A 23,021-nucleotide genomic window follows, 5' to 3' on the forward strand; every position below is an offset into this window, starting at 1 on the left:
CCCTAGTGGTGGGAAATTACTTCGGCCCCCACAGGCTCCAGCTTTACTGTGGACAGTTTCATTAAAACATTTTCGTTTTGCTATATCGACTGAAATTATAAAGTGGATCCTGTTTTATTACCTTGTCTTGACAAAAATCTAATTTCAAGATGGGAATAGTTTCCGTTTTGTTTAAATATGTTGCATATCCTTGAATACATAATAAAAAAAAAAATATATATATATATATATATATATATATATATATATATATATATATATATATATATATATATATATATATATATATGTATATATATATATATATATATATATAATATGATATTCTTATTTACACCATTCCTGAATTTAACACACATCATAAATCCCATTATAAGCATTATTATTATTATTATTATTATTATTATTATTATTATTATTATTATTATTATTATTATTATTATTATTCACACTGTTAGAGACGTCATGATACAGAGGGAAAGGAGAGACCCTGTCCGGAGGAAGCCCGGGGCCCCCGTCTGGAACCCTAACTACTCACAAGTCCCCGGCTGAGCGCCGCTACATTGGAGTTCACCCCGGTGGACGAGAGGGCCTCCCTACGCCTTTGGGTTATGGGGGGGGAAACTCTGACTGTTGTTTGTGCCTATGCCCCAAATCACAGTTTGAAGTATTCAGCCTTCTTGGAGACCCTGAATGGAGCCCTGCAGGGGGCTCCAATATGGGACTCTGTAGTCTTGCTGGGAGACTTCAACGCACACGTGGGAAATGATGGGGACACCTGGAGAGGCGTGATTGGGAGGAACGGCCTCCCTGATCTAAACCCGAACGGTCGTTTGTTGTTGGACTTCATCATGGAATGGAATGGCCATAACAAACACCATGTTCGAACATAAGGATGCTCATAAGTGTAAGTGGTCCCAGAGCACCCTAGGCCAAAGGTCAATGATCGATTTTGTAATCGTATCATCTGATCTGAGGCCGCATGTTTTGGACACTCGGGTGAAGAGAAGGGTGGAGCTGTCAACTGATCACCATCTGGCGGTGAGTTGGATCAAGGGGTGGGGAAAGACTCTGGACAGACCTGGTAAGCCCAAACAGGTAGTACGGGTGAACTGGGAACGTCTGGAGGAAAGCCCCTGTCCTGGAGATCTTCAACTCACACCTCCGGCAGAGCTTTTCAGACATCCCTGTGGAGGTTGGGGGCATTGAACCTGAGTGGGCGATGTTCAAAACCTCTATTGCTGAAGCTGCGGTGATGAGCTGTGGTCTCATGGTTTTAGGTGCCTCAAGGGGCGGTAACACTCGAATACCGTGGTGGACCCCGGTGGTCAGGGAAGCCGTCCGACTGAAGGAGTCCGTCGGGGTTATGTTATCCGGGAGGACTCCGGAAACAGTTCCAGGGTACCGAAGGACTAGAATGGGCGGCAGCCTCTGCCATGGCAGAGGCAAAGCAGTGGGTGTGGGAGAAGTTCGGAGAAGCTATGGAGAAGGACTTTCGATCGGCACCAAGGTGCTTCTGGAAAACCATCCGGCACCTCATGAGGGGGAAGCGGGGAACCATCCAAGCTGTGTACAGCAAGGGTGGGAACATGCTGACTTTGACTGAGAAGGTTATCGGGCGGTGGAAGGAGCACTTTGAGGAACTTGAAGAAGTCACATTGTGCTACTATTATTATTATCATAACTATTATATCATTATTAGTAATAGTTGTAGGCTAGCAGGCCACATTTAGTTTTCAAAAGGTTGTAGCCCTATCTCTTCTCATTGCATTACACACACACACACACAATTCTCCTCTTCATTAAATCCCCCGTAACCTGAATTTATTTCATTTCGACAGGGAAAGTCAAACTTGAACACAAAAGAATAAAAGTCAATTGGACGGACACATTTTTAGTTCAGCGCTGTTGGCACAACTTTCAAATAAACTGGGGCGTCTGTAAAATGGGTTGTTAGCTCTGTTACAATTCCTCATTAATGCCATAGGGCGCAAGCCGCATGGTAATTAGTTTGCTTGTCCTGGCTGTGCCCAATTGGTTTTAGTGGAAAATGCCAACGATTTTAAAAAGCTTTTACAAGTGCAAGTCATCCACTTATTACATAAAGCCAGAAAACCCATCAGACATTTTCTGGAGTGTGCTGTTCCACATTAAACAGGTCAAAAAGTGGGGAGACTGCAGGCTACAAATAAATATTTAAAGTACTTCCAATCTTGAGCATTTACTCCATCTTAAACTCAGCCGAATGCATCTGTAAAGAGGACTTTTGTTTTTCACTTGGGGGTTTGTAGTCCTAATTGGGGAGATGTTTCGTGTTTTACTTTAACACAGTTATTCTCAGGGATTTAGAAACAGAATTTACCTTTGAGCGTGAGATGAGGATGTAGGAATACCACCTACTCTACTCCTCTTAATGGTTACTGGTATGTTTCTTTGGCAATGAACAACAGTGCTTACTGGCAATGATTATGTGTGTGTGTGTGTGTGTGTGTGTGTGTGCGTGTGTGTGCGCGCAAGTTAAGGAGATACTGATACCACTGGTCCGGATGTGTGATGATGTTGCCCCCAGCTGTCTTTTTGGATCCTGTTTTAGCTTCATTTCAATCAACTTTAGAAAGTGGATTCTCTTTTCTTTGTTTTCTTCAGAACTTAAATATGGAAAAACAATTGACTGGACAACAATGAGAAACTCAACCCCAAGGAAAATGCGGTGAATACGTTGTCCTTCACATGCATAAATAGCACAAATAGCAAATGTAAATACTTTGAGGTCACAGAAAAAAAATGACTGAAAGGTGTCAGAGAAGAGAGGACACAAAATAGACTTTCCTTTTACATTGTCTACTTTATTCCCAAGTGTCTAGTTTATGTACAGTCAGTCACCTGTGGGAAAACTATCATAAAAAGAGAAGACATCCAAAAAGATGGTTTTAGTCAGTGGTGAACATTAACAAATCAACCCAGAGCCACAGAGTTTGGATATTACCATTTTCACTAGAAGTTTGCGACATGTTTCTGCATTGATGACGTACTGACATTGGGAATAGTTGTTCAATGTCTTATGATTATGTGTTATTGCACTCTCTAAATGCTTCTCTTACATACAGTCTAATGTCCCTTAATTTAACATTAAAATGAAGGGAAATATTTCAGTATTAGACAATTTGTAGGAACAAATGTTCATTCTCTATAATAAGCAGTTGTCTACTGCTTATATAAAGAAGCTGAGTTGAGGAGTACCTCAGGGTTCTGTCCTGGGTCCTACACAATTCTCTTGCATGATATTCCTACTTGACTTTTCTTACCCTTTACAGCTGTATTTTCCTATTAAACTAATTGAGCAAGCACCAATGGCAATACTTAAAGACCCAGAACACTTATTTTCTCAATCAGCTTCTTTAAATAAGTAATGGGATCTTACATGAACGCAAACAATTTGATCAAATTTAGCACAGTTTTGGTTATTTTAACTGGGTCTCGGTGAGCTTCCAATAGCAAGAGGTGATGTCCCATTCTACTGTGCATTACAACTTTTGAAGCAAAACATGAGTCGGGTTTTTACCTACGCCAAAGTGGTTCTGTTTTCGGTTCGGTTGATGGTTTCTTTGTTTTTCTACTGGTGGAATTTGGTGGAACCGTGTAACACGTGCCATTACATTTTGGAGCGGATCAGAATCACAGGGTGAATACACGCATTATCTATCACTTATAGAAATGGCCATCAGGCCACTGTTAATCAAATCTGGTCAAACCAAACCCACACACGATGACAAACTGATATTTTGAGTGTTAAACTCTTAATTAAAAAAACAACTAAATAACTTTAACTTTAGATTTTTGCTTTTATAGTCATAGAATTATCATTTAAAACAAGTTTCCAGGGGCTTTGAATTGTTGAACACTTCAAAATATTTATCAAAGTAGTTTGAATTAAGCTGAAGATGGTGCATTTCGCTTTATCAAAATGCAAAATAAATTGTGAATTTCTTTTGAAAGTTTTGCAAAACACAGGATATATGTATTCTCATAATATTCATACATTTACTCAGCACCATAGTTTAATCTAGCCACAACTTTAAAGCTTCAAAATGTAGTAGTTATATTTAAGGAGGGATATGTAACTTAGTACAGATTCAGAACCTTACAATAGCTTGACTGAATGTTTATTGACACCATTCAACAAAATAACGGCTTGCCTCCAACTTCTTCTGCAAATGTTTAACTGTTTATGTACATATGTGCATCCTTAGATCCACAGACAAACAGCTCTATTGACTGTTCCAAAGTCTAAATGTGATCAAGCAGCTGTGAAGATAAATAACACACTTTAGAGAATCTGTCTTCATTATTACTTTAAAATATATTATTACTGTTGTTATTGCTGTTCATTAACGATCTTTGATGAGTTCTTGAATTTCCTTCAGTTTCGTTTGTGATGAAGTCGTAGCTTTGCAGGTTCTGGGTTAAGTGTCTTTCAGTTCACCATGACAGAAAAGTACAATGTACTGCGGTACAAAGTCTTACACGCGCACACACAGACGCATACACACACACACACACACGCACGGGTCACATTATATATCTGAAATCCTCTCTTATATCTGACAGATTGGCGTTTATGTTGATATTGGTTCCACAGTACCAGGTGGTATTGACTTAATCAACTCCATTAAAGACAAATTAACAAATAAATTCACTTTCAGTTCAAATTTGCTAATGACACAACCAACTATCTTTTTCAATTAAGCTTCTAAATATTGGATGTAACCCTTTTCACAGCATTACGTCCTGAATTTGAATTTCGCAAAGACACTTTATCTGCAGTTATTTCATTTAATAAAAAGCAACATGTGCTGTTGGTTGACGATAGAAATGTAAATTAATATTGTAATGTTAATTACGTGCTGAAGTGAAAGTGAATTTCTCGCCCTGACAGAAAGGTTAATGAAAGAATTACAGCCTATAGTGCAACTAATTCCCTTTCCTCCCATTCTCCTCTTACTCTCTCATTTCAAAATACACTGTACAATTAGAAGAAATAAAACACAGTAGTCCCACTTGTACACAACATCATACATTAGTAGTCAACTAGAAAAAACAGTAAACACGGCCACATGTGATTAAAAAACGTCTAGAAGTTCAAAGTTACATTTCGTCGTTTTACATTGTAGTAGCTATTTTATCTCCTTTACTCAGACTGTGTTATTTATAGAAAAATCACAAAGTTCACATTTAGGACTCTTTGAAGAGAGTTGAGGAGCATTCAACAAACCAAACAGTTCCCATCTTAAGAAGCTAGTTAGTCACACGCAGCATGAGATTAAATACGCAACAGTTTGGAAACACCTCATGCAAACACATAAAATGTTGTTTCTGTCCTCCGGAGTGAACGTCGGTGGAGCCTCGCGGGGCAGCGACTCTGAACGTAACCCACAGAGTTTTTGTTACAAAACATGAACTGCTGATAATTACTGGCAGAGGGGGGGGGGGGTGGACTTTGTAGTTTGTGGAGCGGGATAGTCCATCGTTAGGTCAGTGTTTCCACCCAGAAATGTTCCTTGATTGACGGAGAAGGCCTCAAACTTTTGGTCCAGTGATTGCAACACAAATGCAACGTGCTTAGTTACGTTTCCATTAAGAATCAGTTGGATTTTTCTGAGAAGAATAAAAGAGAAAACCTGCTGGCCGCCTGGAATGCTAATGTGGATTTTTTTGATTTGTGATATCCTGTTCTTTTCTTGCTTTGGAACCCAAGAAAAGTGAACCTGAGACCCATTATTTCTGGTCCTTGTCTGTGGCTTTCAGAAAGCAGGCTCTGCAGATGTCCATGTGGTGATATGGTTGGCACTTTCAACATTAAAATTTGAGTGGTGAGGTGAAGAGAGGGAGCTGCTGTGACTGGCATTTCTCTGGTACGATTGTTGTCCTTGTTATTCTGCAGGCGAGGGCGAACGTGTGCAGTGTCATCGGAGATTTGGCCTTTTGTTTTTTCCTTCTTTCACCAATCTCTGTCATCCACCAGTAGTTTGGAAATATAACATATCAAAACAATAATATATTAATCAAATCATCTAATTTAGATGCGATGACGGCCATTTTTCTACTTTTGTCTTATTTTTAATGCAATCCAATCCATGATAAGATCCAGGCCACCCTGACTGTGATTGTCATTCCTGTAAAAGGTGTGTTTTCTCCTGTAAGCGTTGCCTGTGGAAGATTTTGAACTATTTCTGTTATAAGGAAGAGCGAGATGCTTCCGATTCAGCTGATTGGGCACTTGATCTGGCCTCCGGCTTTTTTTTATTATTCAGAAAAAGGGAAAGACTTGCCTGCTGAAAGAGATGGAGAAGTGATGAGGGAAGCTTGTCATTGAGAGCTGGAGGTGGAAGGGAAACTGTTGCTTGACCTCAATCCCTCTTCTGGGGTTGTTTTCTCTGTCATGTTCTGTCTTTATCTACCTCTACCAGTCTGTCTTGGACGGAAGACAAATATTTAGACAGCATGAGACCAAAGGACACATCTGGAACATCTGTCCCGTCTGTTAAATGTGGCAGAAAACACATTTGAGATGCTAGAGCTAGAAAGTCTCCTTTCTGTCTTCCTGTCCGGCAGACTGAATTTCTATTGTAAACATTGTTAAGATTCACATTAGTAGTAAAAACGTTAATACATCTGTTATGTGTGTGTGTGTGTGTGTGTGTGTGTGTGTGTGTGTGTGTGTGTGTGCATGCATGTGTGAATTCACATATGCATAACTTAATGCCTGTGTATGTGAATGTTTCCTGTACACATGCACATATGGACTGAAAGTATGTAGATCTACGCGTTGCACTTGTCGTTTGACATTCTGATGAAACTGCAGAATAAAGTGTGTGGCGTGCGCTCGTGCTTGAGTCTTGACTTGTAACGAGCTTCCACATTGCACCAAAAAGTAACCGTAGAAAAAAAATAAATGATGTCTGACATTCCTATATCGGCCGTCTTGTTAATGGATGCTTGGTCAGCATGGTGTGTCAGGCACAAAGAGCAAACAGTTCCAGAGATGGTTTAACAGGCTCTATTGTATACACAAGCACGTGTCGCTGTTTTTTTAGTGTTTTTTTTTTTTTACTCTTTGGTCAGGCATATCTGCACTTGTCTGCAGCAGCTTGAAGAAACAGTGCTGCGTGTTAACATCATGAGTTCTCCTTGGAAGCCTGAAGAAACACTTTGGGTTTCTTTCACAATGCAGATATCCAACATCACAAGAGGATGTAAGTCATTGGCTCCTGATCGCGTCCCTCTGACACACACACACACACACACACACACACACACGCACACACAAGCACGCAGACACACACAAACACACACGCACACAAAACTGCAGTTGTTACTGGAGCTGCCTGTACTGGTGTTTCACACATGTCCTGCAGTTACCGTGTTCGACCACATGAGGCCAGTGTTTCATCAGGAACAGAGATAACTCCATTAAAAACAGCAGACAGGCAGTCCAGGGAAGCAATAAGACCGAGTACAGGTAGGGGGGTGGGGGGGTTGGGTGTAGAGGGAGATACGGAGAATATCTTAGTGTCTTCTGCATCCTGTCCACTTCTCTGTGTCTTGGTTGTTGTTTATTAAAGACAGTCGGATAGTAAAAGTTGAGCAGCGGTGGTTGGTAAGGCAGCGCTCCTGGAGTAGCTGGGTTTACTTTGACCTGAATGAAGAGGAGAGGAGAGGGTTATACAAAATAGTGACTGAATCCCTTTTATTGCTTTAGCATAGATTTAACGGTAAATGTTTATGTGAACCTCTTAAAGCACAACTGTTTGAAGTATAATTGAGGACAGTAAAGATTAAGAGGTTTGTGATTAAATGCTTAGCGGTGCATTTGCTTAGTATCGTCCTTGATAAAGTGACTCACTCTGGCAAATAGGCTGAACAACATAATGTTCAATGAGGACACTTGTCCTTTGTCTTTTTTTTATAAACGATAATACTCGAGAGACAGCTTGAGAGCATCCTCATGGGTATATACGTATACTGACTCTGATACTTTCCCCAAACTATTAAGAACAAAAAACATGAAAAGTAAGAAACAAAATGCTACCTGCTACCTGTTAATTGGTTGGCAAAAAAATATTGACACAATGTAAATGACATTACTTTAAAGTGGGACTATTTAAATTGAGACCTTTAACACAAGAAATAACACATTTTCCATACATTAAAAGTTGAATTCATAAGTGGTAAAACCGCACCGCTGCTAACACTAGCTTATGGTGGCTAATGTTAGCAAACTTCAGGTAAATATTGATGTATAACAGCCTTTATGACTTTGCTCTGCTTGTGCTAATGTTACAATAGCTTCACATTTGAGGTAAATGCTAAAGAGAGGTAGTTAAAGCAGGTGTTGCAGTTTAACATTTAGCATTGGCCTATAACTGCCACTTGAGTAAGTTGCGTTAGCACAGCTCTAACATGACTTTACTAAATACATTTCTTTAGCACTGATACCAATCCAACCCTGATTTCAGAATCATTTATTTTAAATGTCATGTTCCCCATCAACATTTAACACATTCCTAATGTCATTTTCTTAGCTCTGAATAAACTGGCTACAAGAGCAACCAAGAGCTCAGTGGTGAGGGACTCAGAAATAAAACATCAATTGTGTGAAAAATAAATAATACGTTTACAGTCAGAACTTGAAATTTCAGCTCTATATTGTTTTTTAGATGCTTTGATGTCTTTGGGATGATTTTAGATGCAGACGATAAAAACACATGTTTTTGGAGGTCAGCAATAAGTTGATTTATTTATTTTTCTTTGCAAAGAAGTGCAGATTTCTACAATATTCTGGAGGGGTTATTTGTGGTGAAGTTATTTTGTGTGTGTGGGTGGTTGGGTGTGAGAGATTTCCATTGGGACGATACAGCTGATGCTTTTTTTATTAGTCCCTCTGGCCGGAGCCAATAAACACCAAAGTGAAGGGACAACAGCTGGGGAACAATGATAGCATATTGATGATGTTTGTGCAAGTGGTTGGGCATACATGTGTGTGTCGATATGTGTGTGTGTGTGTGTGTGTGTGTGTGTATTAAAGCACAAGACGTCTATCAGCACATTTGCTGTCCGTATCTAGACATGATGTGTATGCAGTGTTTGTGTGTATTAGTGTATAAGCCTGCATCTGTTTGTGCACAGATGTGTATTCATTGTGCGAGAGAGTGTGTGTTTGTGTTTTCAGCCATTATCTTGGGGGGTCGATGATTTATGATCTGTGTTATGACTTCCACAGGGGACATATAAAACTACAGAATGGCCCTTTATTGCCTTTCTTCTTTGTTTAGTCCTATGTTTCATCCATCACTCTGTGTTTCTCTTCCCCCCCCCCCATCTACCCATCTTGATCTCAATTTCTCGCTCCAACTCTCTCTCTGTCCGTCTGCATCTGTCCCTGGCTCTTTTCTCTAATAAAAACAGCTATTGATCACCTGTCTCCTGCACATCAGTTGAATCGCCAGTATTTCGTATTGTTGTTTGTTAGTGTACTTTTGCTGTGTTGGTTGGCGCTTTCCACACAACGAAGTGAGACAGCGAGATTGATGCGGGGCTGTCTAAGCCTGGACTCAGACCTGTGTTACCCTATTGGCTCTCCGGGCCTAAGAATAGCTGAAGATCTCGACAAAACTGGAGTCTGTGGCTTGAGTCTCTGTAAATCACCATATAAACTAGAATCTAGCCTGCAAAACAACAGAATCTAATCACACATCAATAAAAAATCAGGAGGATGCTCTTTTCATTTATTGAGGGTAAAACAGCGAATTATGAAACACAGCTTCAGCGGCTTTCGTCACACAACCCCACCTTTATTTGCCACGTGTGAGGGGAGTGATAAAAGCGCTCCAACAGTGGTAACCGATGAGACCTTGGGCTGATAAATGATGAGCTCTTATGCTGATACAGCGAGAATGTGCTCATATCATCCTCACTGCAGAACTCAAGATATTAAACAAAGACAAAACACTGATTACTGTTGATGGTCGGGTGGGAATTTAAGAGGTTCGGAGGATCTGGAGTATATTTGAGGAACATAAACTGGATTTCTGGCACCATTTACCACATTTATCCTCATCTTTAAGACTGGTGGTGATGTGATAAAAAAACACACACAATGAAAGTATTTCAAAAGGACATTTGTACATAAATAGACAGAGTATAGCTATACTTACATGTACATGGGCTGTAGCTGAAGGTGGGAGGTCTTCTGAGGCCCCTGGTAACCATATGAGTCGAACCCTCCTATAAAATCAACTGGACAAAAATAAAACACCAATTAGAAAAGGCCTTTGTGGTTATCATCTGGGATCCTCCCACCACAGATGATTCACTGCATTAGGCCTCCTACACCTACAGAAGTCTAAACAGTACAGTTTGTACAAGAAACACCACCTCGCTGCTGCTCCGTAAGTTAATCAGGGTTGTAGGCATGAAACTGCTTTAGGCCAAAAATCTTGTGACTCAAATATAATTCAATTTTTTAGGAGGAAGACGATATAGCGGTATATTTATGCCTTGAGAATACTCTTAACTCTTAAATTATCTAGGATGGCTCCGCATATTCCTAGGCTGAGGAGCTGCCAGCAGGTGGTTGCTTTTCTGAGACTCAGGCAGAGAGCCTGGACTTCTGAAGAGAAGAAGCCATAATGTTTTTTTTTTTTACTTTGATGTTGCAGAGCTCATAAAAGGGTGCTTCCTTGCCTTGATCAGCAGCGCACTTTCGTATTTATTAAGGGAGGTTTTCATAACGTCAAGTACAATGCGGTATTTGGCTGCCACTGCAGAGATAAAAGTAGCTGTAAGTATACCATAAGCCCGCAAGAAGCAGGGATGTAAATCTAAAAGTGATGAAGAAGCCAAACACAGTCAGGCAATTACACTAATTAGTTTATGTGTGCCTCTATTAAAACACACCATAAATAACATAGATGAATATGCATGGTGCTGTTATGTTTTCATATCTCATGATGTCTCATGATAATGAGTATAATGAACGTAATGTAACTATTTTAAAGGAAAAGTTTGACATTTTGGGAAATGCTGTTATTTACTTTCTTGCTGTCAGACGAGAAGATCCATACCACTCTTTATGTCTGTACACAAATATGAATCTACAGCCAGCAGCTGGTTAGCTTAGCTTAGCATAAAGACTGGAAACAAGAATATATAAATATATAAAATATGGGACCTTTAAAACACACATTTGTCATTTCTTTAATTTAGTTTTTTGTACAGATTAAACCAAGTCAAAGGTGGATTTTAACTTTGAACAGACTCACGCTAGCTGTTTCCCCCTGTCTCGTGACTTTATGCTAAGCTAAGCTAACCAGTGATCACATTTTGTTTTACATTTGGAGCAGGTGATGGATAAAAAGATGAGATTTGAGGATCGTAGTGGTCGAGAAGTAGAATGAGGATTGATGAGTCTGAATTTTAACTGGGGGAAAGGTCATGCAGTGCCTAATATGTAATCAACAGGATCTTATAGTTTGTGTGAATGATACAGGAAGCCAAAGGAGGGACGCAAGAACAGGAGTAATGTGGGGCCGACGGCTCGTTCTAGTTAATAGCTTGGCAGCTGCATTTTTAACCAACTGTAATTGATTTAAAGCTGCTTGACTGAGGAATGTGTAGAGGAAATTATAGAATCTAGAGGAAATGAAAAGGTGAAATAATAGTTTAAGATCCGTAGAAGACTATGTACATCAGATTTCTTGCGATATTTCTTAGCTGAAGAAAACAGGACAGGACAAGCCTCGAGGGAAATAGATCAATAAACTGATCCACTGCATTGTATCTGTCCTCACATACCGATCTTGTTCTTTTAATTCTGTTGAAGTTGTGTAAAAAAAAAAATCATTATAAGCCACCAACGTCTTTGGCTGTGAGTTTTCACACTCCTCCCTTAATCCTCTTAATGCATTCATGTGAAATTACACCACACAACGGGACAACAGACGATCTTCTTTGTCTATCAGCGGTTTTTCCCTCGACTGCTGCAATACTGTGATATTTTCTGATCATTGGGCTCATCGTGGTTTGCCAGACAATGCGGAGGAGACATCGCCTGCGCTTGATGTGCTCCTTCTTTGTAAGGATCCTTTTTTTGTGGGAGAATGGCCCCGGTGTGAACGCTAAGGCTTTCCTGCTGATTCATGCTGCAGTCAAATAGTCTCAGCAGACTGCCATGCTCGACCCTTTGAACGCAAGAGGAAATGGAGCCTCTAACCTTGTCAGTGTGCTGTATAGCGGCTCAATTGAAAAAATACCGATATGTTATTCATAAGATGCTGGTTTGTCGAATAAGCGTTTAATACAAACAATTGTCCCAGAAACTGCAGTCTGATCTGATTATTTATGGTCAGATTATTTTTAAATGATTGTGGTATGTGGTTATTTTCTAGTTGTGCCATCTAGATTGACTAAAAGCATCCACCTACACAAAGACTGGTCGTGCAAAGATTGCGGTCTCAGGGTTTGTGAATCTGTCTGACACATTCAAGGAGCAATGAGACCGAAAAGGCTAACTGTAACGATTCACCCACACACAGATACAACCACACACACATTCTCATTCACACATGCACAGAATAATTACCAGAGTAATTAGCTTTCTCAGCAACTCAAAACCTTCATTGGTCCTCAGTGAGTATTAACTTCTTTACCCAAGGCACATTTCCCTGCAAAGCTCTCTGATTATTGTTTAGTCTTCGAGTCTGCATTATTGCGCAGCTGGACAACACGAAGATGACAACGAATCTCAAAAAATCATTCTGGAGAAAATGATCTTCTTGTCACATTGGAAATGATGCATGTGACAGGACGCTGGCATTGCGTACATATTCATTAAGGCTTAATAGAGGCCTGAAGCCTCAATTTAAATCCTTCGGCTAACACTCGTTCCTTGAGAAGAAGAAATGACTTGTGTGGCTTAAGTTATTTTCGCTCATTTGTGTGCAGTTTGCATCCTTTTTCATCTCTGTGTGCTCTTGTTTCCTTGTCCAAAGATATCAAATTCAGATGAACCTGGAAGCTCTAAATTGCCTGTAGGTGTGAAAATGTTTGTCTACATGCATTAGCGCTGGGATAAACTAGCACCATGTCCAGGGTGTACCCTGCCTCTAGCCCGATGCATGCTAGGCTCCAGCTCCCAAATGACTTTTAACACCACAAGCGGCTCACAGAGGGGATGAATAGATGGTTAGCTGATGATGCATGGTGCTGAAATCTGTCTGAATTTGTTAAAGGCCCTAAAAACTCACAGTGCTTCTTTATAACATTAAATATTCATGACCAAATAAGACAGTTTAAGCTAAAGTTTGGGAAGAACAGTCAAAAAGTGTCGATGAGGTTTCAATTTGACTGACATGAGCAAACCACCACACGTTTAGATTCAAATGTTGCTAAACTCCATTTGGAGCATGGAAATATTACACATTTTTAACTCCACTAAGGAGGTTATGTTTTCTGTTTGGTTTGTCTGCAGGATTACAGAAAAACCACTGGCCCAATTTAATTAATCTTGGTTAAAGGGTGAAGCATGGGCCAAGGAAGAAGCCATTCAAATTTGGAGCGGATCAGAATCACAGGGCGGATAAACACATTATTTTTCACTTTTCTTAAGATTGCAAGGTATTTGGCCTTGCTGAAGGCCATCACTCTCCTAGAGCCCTTCAAGTTACATCATACCTTTGGAACCGGTGATAAAAACAAAGCCGAAAACAGAAATCTCTTCATGTAAAACAACCAAAACTGTTCTTATTTGGCAGAAGATAGTGTGTTTGTGTCGGACTCCATCGCTCAAGGTAAGAAGCTGATAGATACAATAGGTTGCCATGACATTTAAAAAGGAGAAATTAATGATAAAAGGTCATTTGAAGCTTCTGCCTAAGATTTCAGTTGCTACAGGGAAGATTTAACAAGCAGCATTTTACATGTCACTGAGCACAAGGAACTCTCACATGGATACACAGCGTACTCCTCTCTTCTGAAATGGTTGTTTATTTCGAACTCTCTCTCAGGGTGCAAAACAAGCAGCAATGTGCAGCAACAAGAGCCAAGGGCCAAAATACAACAGTAAAGCAAAGGCCAAATAAAAAGTGTTAGACATTAATTATTCAGACAAGGAACAAGTGGCATTTTAGGTTTCCTGTCATCACAAAGCTTATTAATATGCAGTGCAGAAACAATCTCATTTCAAAATAACCCCTGAAACTCAATTATACTGCATAGAAATGAGCGAGTCTTACATCACTTTTAACTTGTTAACAATGAGATGATTTAGCATTTATCTGTGACCTCATTGAGCACAGAGGTAGTTTGTTCCGATGAAGAGACGGAGGTCTTGTATCCGGTACTGACCCATAAGTTTTAAAACAAACTGAAGTAATTCTCCCCGTCAATCGCGATCCCCGATCTGCTTTGGACAAGAAGGAAAGCAGGAAAACGTGTCTACTCTAGGCGCTTCAAACGATTTCCACTGATTCAGTCTGCATTTATCACCTATCAATATTTATGTGTTGGCAAACACCACCCTCAAATCAGTGTTGAATAAGACATGCTTGCATATTGATCCTCCCGAGGAACGGCTGCGTCTACTTTAATGGAATAACTAAACTGATGGCCTCAGGTAAATGGGCTCATTTAAGATAATGCTCAAAGGCACGCACTGCATTCAAAATACAACAATCACAGAACCAACATGTTGATTTGACTCATTTCCTTCGCCTGTTACTGCTATTACACTTCCGATGCAATTCATTTAGACCGTCTAAATGATAGTCAATGTTGTCCTTGCACAATTGCGAATCAACGTGGTGGTATTGATGATTTGATGCATTGATAAAAGATTGAATTAAGATTGTCCCTTTGACCGTTGCCTAGTGCCGACGGTTCAAAGTGGCGAGTATGTAAGAGAGATGTAAGAATGTAAGACAACTTTGATCGAGCATGAATCTACCGAGCACTCTTCATCCTTCACACTCTCTCTCTCACTTTCGTCTCTTTCTCCATGTGTCGCTGTAAATGAATGAGCTGGTTTCACTTTGAATTCTGTCTAAGTGTCAGTAAAAGCCCTTCAGTCCGAGATGGCTTCACTCATACCGGCTGCCTTCTTACAAAGAGTGGACGGCAGTCAATAGGGATGAAAAAGGAAACAAATTAAATTGAGTTTGACTTGATTCCTGAACTCAGGAGCATCACACACAAACACTTAAACCACCTGAAACAACTTAAAAATATATTCCAAATTGACAGGTAGCTAACATGCTGCGCCAAACAGCGATTATCCAATCATAGCTTCGCAACCGTAGCTTAGCAAGGCAGGCAGGGTTTCCGTTATCTGGTAATTACCTGTGTTTGATCGGGAAAATCTACTGAAGTCCGACATATTTAGATCTCTCCGATCATAACGTCCCGTAAAAACAATTCAGCGGGTCTAATGACAACGACGACGATGAGTCTGAGCTGATGCCTTGGCTCGGCACCATTCTCTATTAAAATCTTCCAGGACACGTTGACCAGCACCAATTCTTTCTGATGGAAACCCTGAAGGTAGTTCTGTCAGGGATCGAATTTCGCCACATATTGAAGCAGTACACATGTAGCTATAATACAAGCGATACTTGACATTTAAAGAATTTGGAGGGTAGTGCATTTGTTTGACCTTTCCAAAAAGCAAAAACACAAGAACTAAAGTCATGGATAAAGTGTTTGTCTGCTCTAACATGAGCTGCAAACGTGAGCTCTTCAGCATCCCCGACCAACGTTTGGTAGAGCCTTGTCTCTTTAATTCTAAAAGTGAAAAGAAATGTATACGCAATTTCAGGAGAATAACAGGGTTATGTTAGAAGAAAATATCTTATCATACTCACAATACAAGGACTAACTAGCTCTACACTGCAATACAAGAACAAAGCCGGGACATATAGCTTTACACTTTCTGTAAGCACAATAGTATGTAGCCATCAAGTGCATATTTAAAAGTTCACCTTTTTAAAACGAGCTGGAAACATTCAAAAGTCAGGCGCAAACAGTTTTCAACCAACTCTGTGTGCTTGTGTTAGCTAATCTGTTAGCATCAACTGCTAATGGGAAATGAAAAATAAATAATTAAAATGACTATCACTGTAACCTGCGTATCGAACGGATAGATTGGCAGGCGTAACAGCAATAAAAAGCGTTCCGGGTCCGCTGTAAAATGTGTGTGTGTGTGTGTGTGTGTGTGTGAGTGTGTGTGTACTTACAGCTATCCTCTTCTTCTGAAATGAGTTTGACCACATAGCAGGCATAGATAAACCCCATCAACTAGAGTCGAAGAGAGCAGCAGAAATAGAGGAATTATTATTTCATGTAAGACAGACAGGCAGAGAAAGCATGGACATTGAACAAATTGTTGGAACAGACAGGGAAAACAGGTGTTGGTGTAAGTGGAGCAGAACAGCTCCAAAAGAGAGCACTTGAATCAATAGAACCACACACAGACAAGCACGCACACGCACACGCACACGCACATACATACACACTCACGCACACGCTGTCTGAGATCTTCAATGACAACCTCAAGGTTAGCCTAAACGGACACTCTTTTAATACACATTTTCAAGACATATAACTATAAAGAAAAAGACAGCGCCACAATGTCTCCATTATGGAGCTGTGGATAAACATTAGTGCGATTGCGATCACTGTAATTGAATTTTCAGCCCCCTTTATTGTTTCGGTGTTGTCGATGCCAAGGTAGATAGTTCCGTATTAGTTGCTATTGTCAAAATGAAAACCTCACCACCGGCGCTCACTCCGACAGGGCTTTGTTGTGCCGAGCTTGTAACTAAACGCAGAGGTGGTACCTCACATTATTCTCTCTCACGGTCTCACATCGGCCGTTCACAAACCTGAAAACAATGACGGCTGCAGATTGAACAATAAAGGGGCTACAGTGCTGTGTGTGTGCTGGGATTTGCTACAAAAAGAGATCGCACTAAATGTGTCTGTGCAGTGTTTAGACAGTGATATAGCAGTCCGCACTAGCAGAACACCTTTGCACTCTGATCTGCTCTTCCATTGGCTGTCTGTTTCCAAGGCGACTTGTTAGAGGTGGCCGATTGGAGTGAAGATGCAGGAAGGTGCGGTCAATGTAAGGTTGGATTTTGAGTGACCTTATTAACCCGCACCGATAGAGGAGGAAGCAGAGATGGAGAGAAATGTGGTAAGAGAGGAAGACACAGGCAGACAGTGATGGATTTACGAATGTGTTTGTACGAGGCATTACACCAACAAATTACCCTGAATAAAGAGGCAGTATTGTGCAAAGGGAGGATTTAAGTAAAATGACATTGACCTGGTTGGTATTCTATTGACTACGTGGACACATGCCAACACACACACACACACACACACACACACACACACACACACATGCCAACACACACACACACACACACACACACACACACACACACACACACACAGTGAGCTGCAAATGTGAGCAACTACATTTAAGATTCAGAGTATATCTCAAGGTCTTGACCTCATTTAGTCTAAATAATGTTCAGCTCCCAAAGCACCCTCCCTCCTCCCTCCTGTTCTTCCTCTCTTGCGGTTTCTTCCTGCTTCTGTTCCTTCCTCGCCACTATCTTAATTTCCTTCCTTCCTTTTCTTTATTTCTCCTCCTTGTTTCTCTCCTTGTCACTGACAAGTACATGAGTCCCAGAAATATAGTGTTTTTCTCAGTGGGGGATGACTTTACTTAAAGCTGAGCCAAATATTGAAAGAAGACAATGCTGCCAGTATCAGCATGGGGGATCAGATGAGAAAATCTATTTGGATTACGCAGGACACTTTTATGTATCAGAGATACCTCAAGCAATTTCCACTTGTCAAACACGCTGATAAACTTTACTGCGTGCAAAATCTCACTTGTCACTGCCGTTAAAAGCGGTCTATCAGAATACCTTTATTTTGAAAGATTAAAATGACCCATAAACCACAGACTGCCTCCCCTGTCCGCTGCCAATCCAGCTAGAATGATTTACTAGCAGTATTCACTTAAAGGACAATTTTAATGTCACAAAGTCAAAATGTTGTTTAAATGACTTTCAGGAGTTTTCTGTCACATGCAGTGAAAGCTGAACCCGGAGCTCGTTCTGTCTTCTGCAGGTTCATTGCCTCCGAAAATGACTTTCGGGTGCAGATTTGTTAGTACCACTGAAGAGAGTGCAGAGCCGTGCCGCCCTGCAATAGAAAGCGTTTGATCAGCTGTGACAGAGTGCGTTTCTCTGCACATCAATATCCTGTTAATATTCTGGATACTCAAGTATTCCGTTTTGGTGTTGCTGCATGTAAACATAATATCCTGTTTACAATAAGACTGATTTGATCTTCTCCCGATGCGAAGGAACCCAAATAAGATAGCCTGGGTGCACAAATATTAGCTATGGGGTTGTGACATGTGTGCGGTTTATCTTGTTTGTTGTTGGAGTTCTGGGTCTGAGTAGGTTTGGTGCCTGCAGTTATATTCGGACTACCCTGCTGTTCGTGAAGCATTCATCATTTAGAGTTTTCCAGGGCTAAAACATTCTCCATAAAATATTTTATTTATCTAAAGTACATAATAAAATCTACCACAACAGATGTTGATATGACAAAGATTATCAAAACATCCAAACAACCATCCACCTCACTTAGCCCACAGCACTGTACACTGACCTTGAAGGTAACTTTATTTATTTATTTTCTACACTATTATTATTATGTCTACACTATTTTATGAGTGACTCATGCATTGAAGCTCACAGTATTCAGATCATTATATTGCCACCAAGTAAAGTGAGAAAGTACTGTGCGGAAGGGAAAATGTACCAAACGAAAAATAAATCTGTGAAAATAAATAAATAATAATATATAATACATATATATTATATACATACGTATATACACATACATATATATATATATATATATATATATATATATTATATACATATATATATATTATATACATATATATATATATATATATATATTATATATTACATACATATATATTATATACATATATATTATATATATATATATATATATATATATATATTATATACATATATATATATATGTATAAAATATATACATATATATATGTATATAATATATAGATATATATATATGCATATATATATATATATATATATATATATATATATATATATATGTTTATATTATATACATATATACATATATATATATATATATATATATATATGTATACACACTTGACACTGACACTTCCACTGCTTTTATCTCTTATTGTTCTATTAAGAATTCCTCTGCATTCAGTGATTACACTTCAGCTGACTCGTCCAACCACAATTTATCACACTTTCATAATTTCAGTTCCTCAGTTTCTTGAAATTCAACTGACTCTTTCAACTTTGATCAACACTTCAACTTTAGTCAGTGATAGACAACAGTTTGTGTGTGTGCTAGGGAAAAAAGTATGTTAGCTTCTCCCAGGTCTCTCTTTGTTGTTGTAAATCTTTCTTCCTAATTTGCAGCTTCTGTCTGCATTTGAATGGATTTGAATGGACTGATCTGACACTGCTTCCTTTTCTCATTTTGTCTCTGGATCAGGGTTACCTAGTTACAGCAGCAATACTGAAGGTGTTCGGTGTGACGAGTGGAAATGGAAATAGCACCACTTCAGCACGGACAGGATCCCTGCCCTGTTCAGCCTGAGATGCAATAACTTGTACAACTCCACCACTCCACCTCACAGAGGCATGTCGCTCATTCAGAGCAAAACACATTTTAATGGGCTTTTATGTTCCCAGGAGGCGGGAAGACAGTCTTTATCCCATTTCTTAAAAATACTGTGCAGCAGCGTCTTTCTTCCATGATAAACAATACAGTTAGTTAAGCAACAGTGAGTCAGCAAACCTAGTGGCATTATCTTAAGGCAGGGAAGAGTAATGGTATGGGTGATAAACTGTCAAATGTACGTTTCTTCTCGCCTCTCCACAACAGTTGACTGTAACATTTTCCCCTCTAGAGCTTGAACAGAATGTTCTGAACAAGTTTGCAATGATAATGACTCCAAAGTGGGCTTCCTGCACTGCAGGTGCATCCTCTAGTTTCCCAATGTCTTCCCAATAATCTTTCAGCCAGTTAACTTTTCAGGTACTTAAACCATATTGGACAAATTAAAATTTGGTATTACATTGAAATATAAATGATGACTAAAGTGATTACGATTCATCCTCAGGGGGACATGAATGTGTGTACCACATTTAATGAACCTCATGGTGTCACTAGAAGAACAACCAGGGGATCAAATTCCTCAGGACTTGGGGACCAGATGTCCAATAGATGTTGAGATAGTTCTGTCTGGACCAAAGTGGTGGACCAACCGACCAACCACAGGCAGATGTTGAAATCGAGGCCACAATTTATACATTTTTGCACATGAGATGTAATCCGTGGCCTCAACTGAATTAAATCGTTCCCACGTTTTAGTTCATTTGTGTGCAAGACATAAGTGTATATACAAAGAGCCACCAAAAAAGAAATGATATCTCACAAGAATACTAAATCGTAGCTTCAATTTATATAATGTTTCTCTCTATGGCCACTCCGTACTAGAGCCACACAACAATGAGAAAATTGCTACAAATCCTACAAGCACAGAAATTAGATCCTAGTATACGACGGGTATTTGTGTTTTTTTATACATTTTATAGCAAATAAATCAATGTCATAAAAACATTGTGATTTAAATTGGGCATTGGTTTATTACAGTGATTTCTTTTTAACGAGTGCCCCACAATGATCAAGAATCCAATGCAAGAGTGGGGGGCTACATTTGCCCACAAAAATGTCATTAAACTAAAAAAGATAACTGAATCAACATTCACTCCTACAATAACCCAAATGCTCCCTTGGCAGAGATCCTGATAACACCTGGAAGTTTTGAAAGGAGCTCGGGGAGAAATAGTTTAATGTCAAACAGCTGGTGTTCGATAAGGAAGGGGAAACTTACAGTGTGCGTTTAGCATAGCCTGAGACCAACAAATTCAGGGGGAGCATCGTGGGAGGAGACCTTTTAGAAAAGCAAGGACAGATGCCATGGGGAAGAATCTTATAGGTCAGTCACCCGGTGACGCAGTTCGTCCTCCACCAAGGAGGAAGGTGAGGTTGCATTTTGCCAAAACAAATCGCAGTGGGAAGTGCTGACGGCACTGCATCATCACGTCATGGTTCTGTAAAGACTGAATCAGCTCACAGGTTGACGTACGACCAGCATTTCAGAAGATCATGATGTAATTCAGATCATTATTTCCCATTCCTCGCGTCTTTACACCGACAACCTTCACACTGTTTGTGAGGGATGTTAATTGTACGGTTGTTTGTCCGCCTGTGTGATCATCTTAATTGTATTGGATCCATTACTCTATTATGAAAATGTATTAATCTCAAATCCATTACTGCTGCCTCATTCTACTGCAGATAAATTGTGCCGCGATGAAGGTGTCACATTCATTGGATTAAATCTGCCCACTTAAACTCAAACTAATGTTTTGCTCTCAGTGAAAAATTGCTTCAATGCAACAATCGATAATTACGGGCAATCACTTTTATCTTAATTTGTTTGCGCTGTTTGACGCTCACAAATGTAGTATCAACCTCGCTCACCCTGCCGTTTACCATCCCTTTGTTGCAAACATTTCAACATTTCTATAACTGATTGAGGAAGTTCTTATTAGTCTAAATCTGAAAAGCAGAAAATTGGAAGGCAAATATGGGATTAGTGCTGTAGAGCAGAGCGGCAGCCTTAGTTAACTGACATTCAATTCTCACACATTCCCTGATCTTTGAATAACGACAGCTATGAAAAGTACTGTATGTCCTTTGGTTGTGGTCATTAAAACATTGCTATTATATGGATCGTTATGAGAGGACAGACCCAGGACTGTCCTCTGAATGTCACTTGCTTTTTTAAACATAGTTACATATTGTGAGGAATATATTGAGTAATATTTTGTCTGTGTTTTTAGCCATGGCTACATGGCTCTAAGGACGTCAATGTTGGACCGTTAGTCAGACCATCATTTGTGTCCAGACTGAAATACTGTATCTCAACAACTTTTAGATGGATTGCCATGAATCTTTTTATGGTCTCCAGATGATGTATCCTAATGACTTCCTCTAGCGCCACTATGAGGTGGAAATGTGTGGTTTTGGCATGAACTTTGATACAGACGTCCATGTTCCCCTCAGGATAAACTCTCATCACTTTGGTGATCCCTTAACCTTTCATGTACTGCCATCGTCAGGTCATTCTACACCGTGTTCACACTCACAGATAATAAAACACCTGCGTTGCCTTTTTAATAAGGCAATCGATAAAGAATCGGACCGATAAGAATAATCGGCAAGAACATTGATCTCACTAAAAGCTTATCAATTTCCATCCCTACTAACGGCCTCACAGCAGCATCATGGCTGTTGACTTAGTCTTGTCTCTCAGTGACCTAATAACAGGGCTCTGGGTGTTGGCAGTGCCACTTGTTTGTTCTGTTTGAATCATGCATATATTTGGTGTACACTAAATAATCTGCAACTGAACAATTTACTTTGAAAGGGTTCAGGGTGAGCAAAGGGGCACGACTGTCTTAAAAGTTTGTATTGCCTGGTAGTTACGGGTCATTTTGACAGAACTTTCTCAACATTTTGGATTTTATAACAGTAATATGTCAAAGGATATGAGCCAATTTGGAGCGAAACATACTTGCCTATCGATATTGTTCAGTATTCAGTCTAAAGTGGCCTCAATTTATGCACATTTCCTCAGTAAACTGTTTCAGTGTTGCTAAAAAGGTTTAACATGCAAACAAGCACATGAACCCATGGCATATTTTATAGTCAAGGCCATTCAACGGTGTGTGTAGTAGAAGGCTGCGTGTACGGAGGTTGTCTTTCCAACCAAA

At 39.7% G+C, this 23,021-nt stretch overlaps 1 protein-coding gene across 2 annotated transcripts in view; it reads right to left on the minus strand.

Annotated features, from left to right (window-relative positions):
* Positions 1 to 5,058: 5,058 nt before the first annotated feature.
* nkain2 (sodium/potassium transporting ATPase interacting 2) overlaps positions 5,059 to 23,021 on the minus strand; it is a 70,721-nt gene continuing 52,758 nt past the window's right edge. For both annotated transcript variants that reach the window (XM_029425347.1, XM_029425346.1), the window contains exons 5-7: positions 16,287 to 16,347; positions 10,215 to 10,296; positions 5,059 to 7,696 (exon numbers count right to left, since the gene is read on the minus strand). In XM_029425347.1, coding sequence (XP_029281207.1) covers positions 7,687 to 7,696; positions 10,215 to 10,296; positions 16,287 to 16,347 — 153 coding nt within the window. In that variant the 3' untranslated portion in view covers positions 5,059 to 7,686. The remainder of the gene's footprint in view (positions 7,697 to 10,214; positions 10,297 to 16,286; positions 16,348 to 23,021) is intronic.

Source organism: Cottoperca gobio, chromosome 24 (genome assembly GCF_900634415.1).
Source record: "Cottoperca gobio chromosome 24, fCotGob3.1, whole genome shotgun sequence".
NCBI classification, from domain to species: Eukaryota; Metazoa; Chordata; class Actinopteri; order Perciformes; family Bovichtidae; genus Cottoperca; species Cottoperca gobio.